Below are 10,991 nucleotides of genomic sequence, written 5' to 3' on the forward strand. Positions count from 1 at the left end.
GACTGTACTAAGCACCAACCTGTCGGTTTTTATTTATATTTGTTTACTTATCTCATACATCCTTTATACACAGTTAGATGAGAGGGGGGTGAGGCGAGGGGGGGTGAAGCACCATGAACATTAGACCCATAGATATATATAAAGACTAGATGTCTTACGGCGGAGTCTAGTCGTTATGCCACTGCATACTTATGAATAATTGTCTGTATATGTCTTGTCCGGCAACGCGGACAAGACATATACCCTTTATATATATCTATGATTAGACCACCCCCTCATAGCACTTTCCCCATCAACACATCAGGACAATAGGAAACTTTAAAAATATCTGGCCCCTTAACAAGGGGAGTACCATCAATATGCAATAAATATATTTAAGAAAACAAACATATACAGTATAAATAAAGTCACGATTTACAATTAATTATCTCTGTAATCCGGAAAGGAATGAGAACACGACAAATAAAGAGGTATAAAAAAACGGGTGGATGTTCCCGTTGCCATGACAAAAATGTGAAAGTTTTTTTAAATATTATTTTTTAGCTAGGGTGTATCATAACACATCTTTCGCTACCAAAGATGATTCAGAATTATGCAAAAAACCTAATTCACAATATGCACACTAGGCTTCTAACTAAGAATGCAACCAGATTAGTCCTCTAGTAAACCCGTATTTCAGAGAAATTGAAAACATTTCTTTAAATCAATATTCCTAATGCGTTAGAAAACATTTGTATGTTGGATTTTCTTTCATCTAAATACAGTTCACAAGGCCAATATGGTGTACTTCTAGGCTGGTAATACGTTTTGAAGTATCTATGTCAGAATAAATTAAATTAAAATTGCACCCCGGAGAGCATACAAACTGGAAAAACAAATGTCTTGAGTTTACCTGAATACAGAACTAAATCAGAACCAATACAATGTCATCAAGACTATCAGCTACTTTGCTTGTGAAGCGATTCCCCTGCTGTTTCCGTGGTAACACGGCAAATCCATGGACATAGAATAACTAGATTGGTGGGGAAAAAAACCTGAAAAAGTTATATTCGATTTGCATAAAAGTACCTGAATTTTGTAAAAAAAAAAAAAGAAATACACAGAGCCAGCTACTTGACGCTTCTGAATCACAGCAGTGTCCGTTGTAATGACCTGATTTCCAGTGCTAACAATGTTCACAAGTCAGACATGATTTTCATGAGTACCAGTCTAGTCATTCTATCTCTAGACGAGAGTCCAATCAGCAGCTGGTAGGCGGGGAAGACGACAGAGAGCTGGAGTTTTATTGGCTGATGGCTGATATCTTATTGTGATGTAAACAATACTGAGTAAACATGATTGGCTGTTCAGCGTATGTTTTGCAGTAGTACACTTCCTGGTTGCGGGTGAGTCGGAGTTTTGGTTATGGCTGCTCAGTAACAGAGAGGAGTCCTCATTTAGAACAGGGTGTTGCAGCCTGGGGGGAGGGAAGGGGGGAGGAGACAGAGGGGAGAGAAGGAGGCGGGGAGAAAGATTAAGGGAGAAAGTGACAAAGAAAGTAAAGAGATCATGAGCAATCTTACGGATGCCCTCTCATACAACAACTAAATCTATTGTGTGTGTGTGTGTGTATCCTGTGTTCCCTGTGTGAGTGTGTGTGAGTATGTGCTGTGTTCCCTGCGTGAGTGAGTGTGTGGGTGTGTGCTGTGTGTGACTGACCAGGATGAAGCTGTCGTAGGTCTTCATCAGCTCCTCCATGCTGTACTGCTCCAGCACCACCACCCCAGCCAGACCCGGGCTGCGGGCGCGGGCGCAGTCCTCGCAGTGAACCACGTAGCTCTTCCTGTTGCTGCTCTCACTGGTCACAAACAGCAGGTCAAAGACCTCCAGCTACACACACACACACACACACACACACACACACACACACAGAGAACACAGAGTTATTACTGGGCTGGGGTCAGGGTCTGTATCACAGAGGTTTCTGTGTGCAGTCAGGGGTCTTACGTCACACTCGTTGCAGTAGTAGGCCGGCTCATCCTTCACCCTGCTCTGGTAGGAGATCTTCTTACCAGAGGCCACCAGCTGGTCCCTCAAAATCTGGATGTGCTTCATGGACTGGAGGAGACAGTGTCTGGGGGAAGGAGGGAGGGAGGGGGAGGAGAGGGGGAGGAGGAGAGGGACAGGGAGAGATTGAGATTGAAAGAGAGACGGCGAGAGAATGGTGAAAGAAAGAGATAGAGACAAGGGAGGGGGGAGAGGAGAGGAAAAAGAGAAGGGAAGGAAAGGGGGGGGGAGTTCAGAGGAAGAAAAGCGACGGAGGAGGGAACCAAGAAGAGATAGAGAGAGGGAGTAAGAGGTAGAGAGAGAGAGGGAGGAAGAGATAGAGAGGGAGGAAGAGCGATAGAGAGAAGTAGAGAGGAAGAGAGGTAGAGAGTAAGAGAGAGAGAGAGCAGATAGAGAGGGAGGAAGAGAGATAGAGAGAGGTAGAGATAGAGAGAGGTTACACAGCTGACACGACACATCTGTCCGGTACCCCGATGAGCTCAGCTCACACACTCACTTGATCATCTTAAAGGTGTCCTGGTCAGCAATCTTGATGGTGCGGGCCACATTCCAGGAGACGTGGATCATGGGAACGATGGACTTGACCTTCTTGATCTCGTTCCACTCGAAGCGTTCCAGGGCGAGCTGGTACTGGTACGCTACAGAGAGAGAGAGAGAGAGAGAGAGAGAGAGAGGGAGAGAGATTGAGAGAGAGAGGGAGAGAGAGGGAGAGAGAGAGACAGAGAGGGAGAGAGAGAGGGAGAGAGAGAGAGAGAGAGAGAGAGAGAGAGAGAGAGAGAGAGGGGAGAGAGAGAGGTAGAGAGAGGGAGAGAGAGAGACAGAGAGGGAGAGAGAGAGGGAGAGAGAGACAGAGAAAAAGAGAGGGCTCTGTGAAGGAGGACAGTGGCTATTCTGGACTGTTTGAGATCTCAAATACTGCACCAGAGAGGGGGGGGGCAATCACAGGTGTCTCCCTAGACAACTGGCTAGGTTTCCTGACCCTAACCCTGGTCACTCTACACCCAGCTCTTGTCTCGACCTGCCCCTTGCTGGTCACGGAAGGTAACTCACAGTTGAGGGGACCCACGTTCCAGGCGATGTTGTTGCACCAGCCCACAGCCTGGACCCAGTGGACGGTCCCAGCGTTGATCCAGACCAGGTCCCCGGGCCGCTGGATGAAGCGGTACACGGGGATGTTGGAGCGGTACAGGTCCTCCAGGACCGGCCACCACGACCCGGTCAGGTAGTCCACTCCGTGTCTGGGGAGGAGGAGAGGAGGCAGACATGAAACATCTGAAGATCTCTGCTCACACACACACACACTCAAACATACTGTATGGAAACATACCATATATACACACATACAGACAAGCACTAAACCCTAAACACACAAACACACACACACACATGGGTTTTCCTTGCTTACTTCTCACAGAAGTTGTTGATGGCCTCCCAGTAGTGCTCGTGGACAGCAAACCACTCACAGTCTCCAGGCCCGATGTTGATGTTCACTGAGCAGAAGTTATTGTTCTCCTGATGGCCTGAGAACACACACAGACACACATTTTACATTTAGTCATTTAGCAGACACTCTTATCCAGAGCGACTTACAGTAAGTACAGGGACATTCTCCCCGAGGCAAGTAGGGTGAAGTGCCTTGCCCAAGGACACAACGTCATTTGGCATGACCGGGAATCGAACTGGCAACCTTCGGATTACTAGCCCGATTCCCTCACCGCTCAGCCACCTGACTCCCACACACACACACACAGTCATTCTAACAGTCTGACGCATCGACATGAGGTCAAATCCAAGGTCATCACACACACACACACACACACACACACACACTGACCGGGAGTGCGGCTGCCCGGGACCTTCATGTAGAGCTGGACGGTGTTCATGCCCAGGATTGTGTGTCCCACATGACTCAGCATGTTTCCACTGGAGGACACCCGCATGAAGGCTGGCAGCTTCAGCAGCTCCTGCAGCTGTGGCTTCCATCTGCACACACACACACATACACACACACACACACACACACACACACACACATTTACATTTAGTCATTTAGCAGACGCTCTTATCCAGAGCGACTTACAGTAAGTACAGGGACATTCTCCCCGAGGCAACTAGGGTGAAGTGCCTTGCCCAAGGACACAACGTCATTCGGCACGGCCAGGAATCGAACCAACAATCTTCTGATTAATAGCCCGACTCCCTAACCGCTCAGCCATCTGACTCCCCCCCACACACGCAAGCATGGACACACACACATACGATGTATGCGTGGACACACACACGTACACACACAAGCATACACTTTAATAATAAACAACTGGGTTGAGGTCAATATCTATTTTAGGTTTATGAATGTCACTGAACTTGTGACCGTGAAGAATGCATCTGAAAAGTGTCATCCTACACCTCAGACTGTGGGGCGTCATGTTTCTTTTTACCTTTTTGGATCCGATAGGTCAATGTTGGTACCAAATTTGATGGTTTTTCCCACACATTTTTGCTCTGGGCTGTGTGAACATGGAAATGGTCCGTGGTTAGTACTGTTTCATTTCTCATTTTCAGTATGATCAGCTGAGAGAGGAGGAGTCAACTAACCTGGCTGAGTTGGCGGGGGTGGGGCTTGTGTTACCGGGGACGGGGCTTGTGTTACCGGGGGCGGGGCTTACTTTACTAGGGGAAGGGGTGGGGCTTGATTTACTGGGGGCGGGGCTTGCTTTACCGGGGGCGGGGCTTGCTTTACTGGAGGAAGGGGCGGGGCTTGTCTGACTGGGGGAAGGGGCGGAGCTGGTGGAGTCAGACTTGGTCTGTTCTTCCTCTTCCTCATCCTCACTGTCCTTCTCCTCCTGTGGACACATCACCATCATCATCATCACCATCATCATCATCATCATCACCATCATCATCATCACAGGGTTAGGAGACATGCTGAGGGGGTTCTGCTGTGCTGATATGTTGTGAATGTGTTTGATTTGATGTGTCTAAATGTGTGTGTGTGTACCTGCAGGCTCTCCTGGAAGCTGGAGGCCTGGTACTGGGCATGTGTGTGTGTGTGTGTGTGTACCTGCAGGCTCTCCTGGAAGCTGGAGGCCTGGTACTGGGCATGTGTGTGTGTGTGTGTACCTGCAGGCTCTCCTGGAAGCTGGAGGCCTGGTACTGGGCGTACTTGGCGATGGTGGTGTGGGCGCGGCTGCTCTCGCAGGGCCAGGTCTGGCCACGCCCGCTGGCGTCCCAGTTCTGGTCGGCCGGTTGCTGCACCTGCGTCCTCACCTCCACCGCATGCTCCGCGTTGGACTCCACCAGGGCCTTGGTGGAGAACAGGCCCAGGTCTGAAGGGGCGGAGGGGGGATAGGAGGCGGGGGGAGAGAGGAGGGGAAGGGAGGGGCAGAGGGAGAGGGGAGAGAATGCGAAGAGAAATAAGATAATTGTGGATTGAGCGTGTGAGTGAGTTGGAGTGTGTGTGTGTGGGCGTGTGTGGTGCATGTGTGTGTCGGTGTGTGTGTGTGTGTGTACTTACTGAGGCGGAGGGAGCCGGCCAAGCCTCTGATGACAGTAACAGGGTTCTTGGGATCGGTGCAGAACTGCAGCAGCACTGGGGAGAAGGCATCTCTCTTACTCTCCAGCTGGAACACACACACACATACACACACACACACACACATTAGGTTTACCCTGAACCACTGAAAAACTGTGGATGCGTGTGTGTGTTTATGAGTGGACTTGTGTGTGTGTGTTTGAGGTGTGTGTGAGTCTACTCACATAGATGCTTGGCGTGGGGGGGTTGAGCTTCTCTCGAGGGATAGGGGTGTCTGTGGTGAGATTTGGTTTGACAGAGAAAGCAGGCAGCAGGTACGACTCCCGAAACTTGCCCTTGATCTTCACTCCCCTGGACACAGGACGACACGCACACACGAACAGCCAGATTGAGATGAAGAGATTAGGATTTCACATCTTAATGACTTTAATCTACAGAAAGAACAAGTTCAGAGTACACCACACACAGATGAGAAGGGGGATTAAGATCAACCAATTCAGATAACGTGTCTTAAATCAACTTCCAAGTTTATCGTCACATTGTTATTAGCAATGCGATGCTTGATTTTCCTCAAGACCGCAGCATGTCTGTAACCCATTATAACAGTGTCTTTAATCTCTAATTATAATCTTAATCTTTAATCTGTCACTGCAGACTTAGACGACTCACTTGCAGGCCCTGATGATGTCACTGGCGGGGTGTTTGATGGAGGTTTCGGCCAGGGGGATCCTGGGGCGTTCGATCTCAGAGGCCATGAAGGTCTCTCTGTCTCCGCTCTCCACCTTGATCAGACGGATCTTCAGCTCCTTGGGGGGCCCCAGGGACAACGCCTTCAGCTTGAGGAAGTCAGCGGGGGCCAGCGGGCATGGGGTCCTCCGCAGGGGGGCGGGGGGGGCTGGGATGGACGAGGAGGAAGAGGTGGGGGTGGTGGTGGGGGTGGCCCCGGCAGTCGGGGTGGACGTCTTGGTTTCAGTCTCACGGCTCTTGTTCTCCTTCTTCTTCTCCTCCTCCTCGGACCCGGTGCGCTCCTCCTCCTCCAGACCTCCCTGGGAGTCTGTGGCCTGCAGAGTGACGCTTCTCTCAGACGTCTGGCTCTTCTTACTGTCCTTGTGCTTGGCGGCCGGGCAGTCGGACGAGGGGGAAACCGAGGATGGAACGGCCGCGGGCTTTCCCTCTTTCCTCTCCTCCCGCCTCTTCCTCTCCGCTCCTCCAGGCCTGTGGAGGTGACCTCCGACACCGCCGACCACGCCGACCCCGCCGTCCTCTTTCCGCCTCTTGCTCCTCCCCTCCCCCTCCCGCTCTCCCTCCAGGCTCACCGGCTCCCTCTTCCTGTCGGCCTGCCTCCGGGCCTGCGGCTGCCTGGAGGTCCGTGGCTGCTTGCTGGGCAGCAGGTCAGCGAGGGGGCCCGGGTGTGTGGTGGTCAGTCTCAGCTCGGCACTCAGGGAGCCGCTCAGCAGAGAGGAGCTGGTCCTCCCGGGGAGGGGCTCCGCTCGGCTCCTCTTCTTCTCCTTCGCCTCCTCCACGCCCCCACGGGCCGGGCTCTGCTCGCCGGCGACGGGCTGTGATTGGCCGTCGGGGCGGGGCTGGTGATTGGAGGGCGAGTCTAAGGTAGCGTCAGTGGGGGATTGTGGTTGGTCGGTGAGTTTGGTGGGCGGGGCAGGGTCGGAGTCGGGGATGGGGGAGGATTCCTGTTGCTCCTGGCAGCGGATCTCTGGTCCCAACGCCAGGGAGGACGAATACTTCACCCCCCCCATGGCGCTAGGAGGCGGGCGCCCAAACGGGCCGCCCCTGTAGGTGTACCTCTGACCCCCCAGGAATGAGGCCAGAGACTTGAAAACGTCGGCCACGCCCGTCTGGTGGAGGTGGGGCTTGCGAGGTGGCAGGGTGCTAGGTGTGTCTGCGCCCAACTCCTCCACCTCCACCTCCTCCTCCTCCTCCACCTCCACCTCCTCCTCCTCCACCTCCTCCTCCTCTCCTCCCCCGCCGGGGGTCTCCGGCAGGCCGTACAGCCTGGCCAGGTCGCTCAGCGGCTTGGTGTCCCTGTGAGGAGGGGGGGAGGGGGGCGGGCCATGGGTGGGGCTGGGCTGCAGGACTGGCCTCCTCATCACTATCTTCACCTCTTCCTCCTCCTCCCCCTCGCTCAGGCCGGACGCTGGGGACCCCTGCCAGCTGAGCACGGGGGGGCTGGCGGGGGGGTCGTCTCCCAGCTCCAGCAGGCTGCACACCCCCGCGGCGAGCTGCAGGTCCGGGGCCAGCAGTACCCCCTGCTCTGGACGGACCCCCCCGGCCTCGCCTCGCACCGGCCCCCCTGAGGGGCGTGAGTCCGGGCTGGGAGAAGGTTCCGGGGGTTGGTGTGGCCTGGAGGAGAGGGCTGGCTTGGGTTTCATCTCAGCCCCACTAGAAGAGGGGGAGAGGGGCCTGGGGGGCCTAGGGGGTGCCCTCCTGGGGGGTGGGGGGCAGGAGGGCAGGGGGGAGGCCTTGGCAGGGGGCTTCAAGGGTCTACCCTCCTTGGAGCCTTTGTGTTTGGTGGAGGCAGAGAGGGGGCGTCTGGGCCGGGGGCCCGGTTGCCCAGTGCTGGTTTTTTTGAGGGGCGTGTGAGCGTGTGGTGTTTTGCCCTTGTGCCTGTGTCTGTGAGGGTTGGGTGGTGCGTGTGCCGGGCGGGGGAGCTGCCCTGCTCTCTGTGTGGCTGGAGAGCCCAGACCCGGCTGGTCCTCGTCTGCCCCTGAGGACGGCACGGGCGGCTTGCGGGACGACGATGACGAAGACAAACTCATCTTCTTTCTCTCTTCCATTTTTCTGTTTCGGAGTATCTCTTTCCTTTTCTCTTCCTCCTTTTTCTTCTTCCTGTCAACCTTTCCCCTGTCTTCCTCCTCCTTCCTTCTCGCTTTCCTCACGCCTTCCACCCCTTTCTCTCCTTTCTCCTTCCTTCGTTTCCTCCCCTCCGCCTTCCTCTCCACCCTCCCCTTCTCCTCGCCCTGGCCCGCTCTCCTCCCCGTGTTCTTGCCCTTGCGGCCGGGCAGTTTGTGTTCCTGGGGCTCCCCACCCCCCACGGCTCTGCTGAGTGGGGGTCTGGGGGAGGGGTCGACCTGGGGCGCCTGCGAGGGGTTGACCCCTGACCTCTGAACCCTAGAGTCCGGTCCTGGTGGAGCCCCAGGGGGGCAGGCGGAGCTGGGGGGCCCACGTTTGGGTGTCCGGTGGTGGGCTGGGGGAGTCTCCACACCAGGGCCAGGACCCCGCCGGGTGGGGGGAGCTGGATCTCTGTGGGGGGGTGGGAGGGGGGTGGGATTCGATCCTCCGTCTCTAAGGCTGCCGTTGAGGGGGGGTCGGTGTGTGACGTCCATCCCAGAATCCTCGGCAGCAGTTAAATCCCTCCCCTCTGCCCACACACTGGTGCTCTGATGTTCCTGGGAAGAAAAGAAAAAAAACACAAATGCCATGACATTTCGGTGGTTGTTGTCAGGTTTGTGGATGAGTGAGGGCAGGAAGTGACCGCTGACAACGAGCGACGCCACGACGACACCCGTGACACTCACCGTGCCGTGGTTGCCGTGACGCCCCTGGGCTCGCCTGGCCTCCAGGGGGCGTGGCTGCAGGGCGTGGGAGGGGCCTGCGTGGCGCGGGTGGCGGTGGGAGGGGGGCGGGGCCTGCGTGGCGTGGTGGAGGGGGCGGGGCCTGTGTGGCGGTGGGAGGGGGCGGGGCCTGCGTGGGGGTGGGAGGGGGCTGGGCCTGCGTGGCGGTGGGAGGGGGGCGGGGCCTGCCGTGGGGGTGGGAGGGGGCGGGGCATGCGTGGCGGTGGGAGGGGGCGGGGCCTATGTGGCGGTGGGAGGGGGCGGGGCCTGCGTGGGGGCTGTAAGGCACTCCGGCATCTGCTGGTGAGGAGGGGGGCGGGGGGGGTGGGAGGGGGGCGGGGGGTGGCCTGTGGGCTTAGGAGGGTGGAGCACAGCGGCCCCCGAAGGCCTGGAGGACACCTGCAACAACGGAGAAGCACATCAGTGTTGATCTGCTTCGCTACAGGTGAAAGACATGAATCACATGTAAATGAATAAATGTCATATGTTGGCAACTTGTGTGCTGAAATAAACCTGGTTTGATCATCTGCAGAGTTCATAATTACAGAGTTAGAAGGGTAGCAGGGGGAGCAGAGAGCTGAACTATAGACCCCGGAGTAAACATGAGAGAATATGGACATAAATATAATGTAATGATATAAAGATTATATCATTGTATTATATGATACAGTATATATGAATGATTATTAATGATATGATATCAACATTAATATTGTTAACAACATGGATTTGAACATTAACAGGAAGTGGACAGCTGGTCTGAGCCCTGATTGGATACAGACCCTCCTGGTGTCTGGGGGTTGTTCGGGGTCCCACTCTGTTGTACGGGGGGCTCCACACGCCTGGCCTGGGGGGCGAGGGGGTCCGGTCTGGGCCTGCGACACGCTTTGATCCACGATGAGACTATGGAGACAAGAACGAGTTAGGATGGGGGGCAGCCTGGTCACGTCCTGTGTGTAACCTTGTGAGTGGCCTGTGTGTGTGTGTGGTGTGTGTTTGTGCTGCTGTAATGCCATCATTTCATCTAGGGCAGTGGTTCTCAACCTGGTCCTCAAGTATCCCCTGTCCTGCATGTTTTAGATGTTTCCCCTGCTCCAACACACCTGATTCAAATGAATGGTCGTTAGCAGGCTTCTGCATAACTCGATAACGACCCATTCGTTTGAATCAGGTGTGTTGGAGCAGGGAAATATCTAAAACATGCAGGACAGGAGGTACTTGAGGGACCAGGGTTGAGAACCACTGATCTAGGGGCTGAGGAAAATGCCCATGCTTTCTGTCTATCTGTCTACCCATCCATCCATCTATCTATCTGAGGGGTTCAGCGAGCAGCAGAGAGCGATGGCGCTCTCCCACCAGGAGGTGGCGCTGCAGTGCAGCTGCATCCCAGTCAGGAGGGACTGAGTCTGGGTTCTGACCTGCTCAGGACTGGAGGTCCTGCTCCTCTTGGCCGGCCGCTCCTCCCTGGGGAGCAGGGGGTGCTGGTGGGGCGGGCTGCGGTGGGCGGGGTGCTTTCTGTGGGGGGTGGGGTGGGGGCGCGGGGCGTTTCCAGGGGCCCGGTCCGAGGTCCGGCCCCCTGGAGGGGAAGTCCCTGGGGCGGGCGGGGGGGGACCAGCGCTCCGCTGGGGGGGGGCAGCCCTCTGGGACGATGGTGCTGAGGGGGGGCCGTCGTACTGAACCAGAGAGAGAGAGAGAGGAGAGAGAGGAGAGGGAGAGGGAGAGGGAGAGGGAGAGGGAGAGGGAGAGGGAGAGGAGAGAGAGAGGGAGAGGGAGAGGGAGAGGGAGAGGGAGAGAGAGAGAGAGAGAGAGAGAGAGAGAGAGAGAGAGAGAGAGAGAGGGAGAGG

General features: G+C 55.4%; 1 protein-coding gene across 1 annotated transcript in view; it reads right to left on the reverse strand.

The window, feature by feature from the left end:
• The window catches only part of LOC136962762 (lysine-specific demethylase 6B-like), a 9,706-nt gene extending 433 nt beyond the window's left edge, over positions 1–9,273 (reverse strand). The window contains exons 1-14 of the mRNA XM_067256639.1: positions 9,112–9,273; positions 6,248–8,982; positions 5,803–5,929; positions 5,561–5,666; positions 5,167–5,372; positions 4,642–4,889; positions 4,485–4,553; positions 3,881–4,029; positions 3,452–3,566; positions 3,097–3,284; positions 2,543–2,684; positions 1,987–2,113; positions 1,699–1,869; positions 1–1,456 (exon numbers count right to left, since the gene is read on the reverse strand). The exon at positions 1–1,456 is cut by the window's left edge and continues 433 nt beyond it. Of these exons, the coding sequence (XP_067112740.1) occupies positions 1,433–1,456; positions 1,699–1,869; positions 1,987–2,113; positions 2,543–2,684; positions 3,097–3,284; positions 3,452–3,566; positions 3,881–4,029; positions 4,485–4,553; positions 4,642–4,889; positions 5,167–5,372; positions 5,561–5,666; positions 5,803–5,929; positions 6,248–8,919 (4,344 nt within the window). The 5' untranslated portion in view covers positions 8,920–8,982; positions 9,112–9,273 and the 3' untranslated portion in view covers positions 1–1,432. The remainder of the gene's footprint in view (positions 1,457–1,698; positions 1,870–1,986; positions 2,114–2,542; positions 2,685–3,096; positions 3,285–3,451; positions 3,567–3,880; positions 4,030–4,484; positions 4,554–4,641; positions 4,890–5,166; positions 5,373–5,560; positions 5,667–5,802; positions 5,930–6,247; positions 8,983–9,111) is intronic.
• Between the last annotated feature and the right edge of the window lie 1,718 nt (positions 9,274–10,991).

The sequence above is a fragment of the Osmerus mordax genome, chromosome 19 (assembly GCF_038355195.1).
Source record: "Osmerus mordax isolate fOsmMor3 chromosome 19, fOsmMor3.pri, whole genome shotgun sequence".
Classification (NCBI taxonomy): domain Eukaryota; kingdom Metazoa; phylum Chordata; class Actinopteri; order Osmeriformes; family Osmeridae; genus Osmerus; species Osmerus mordax.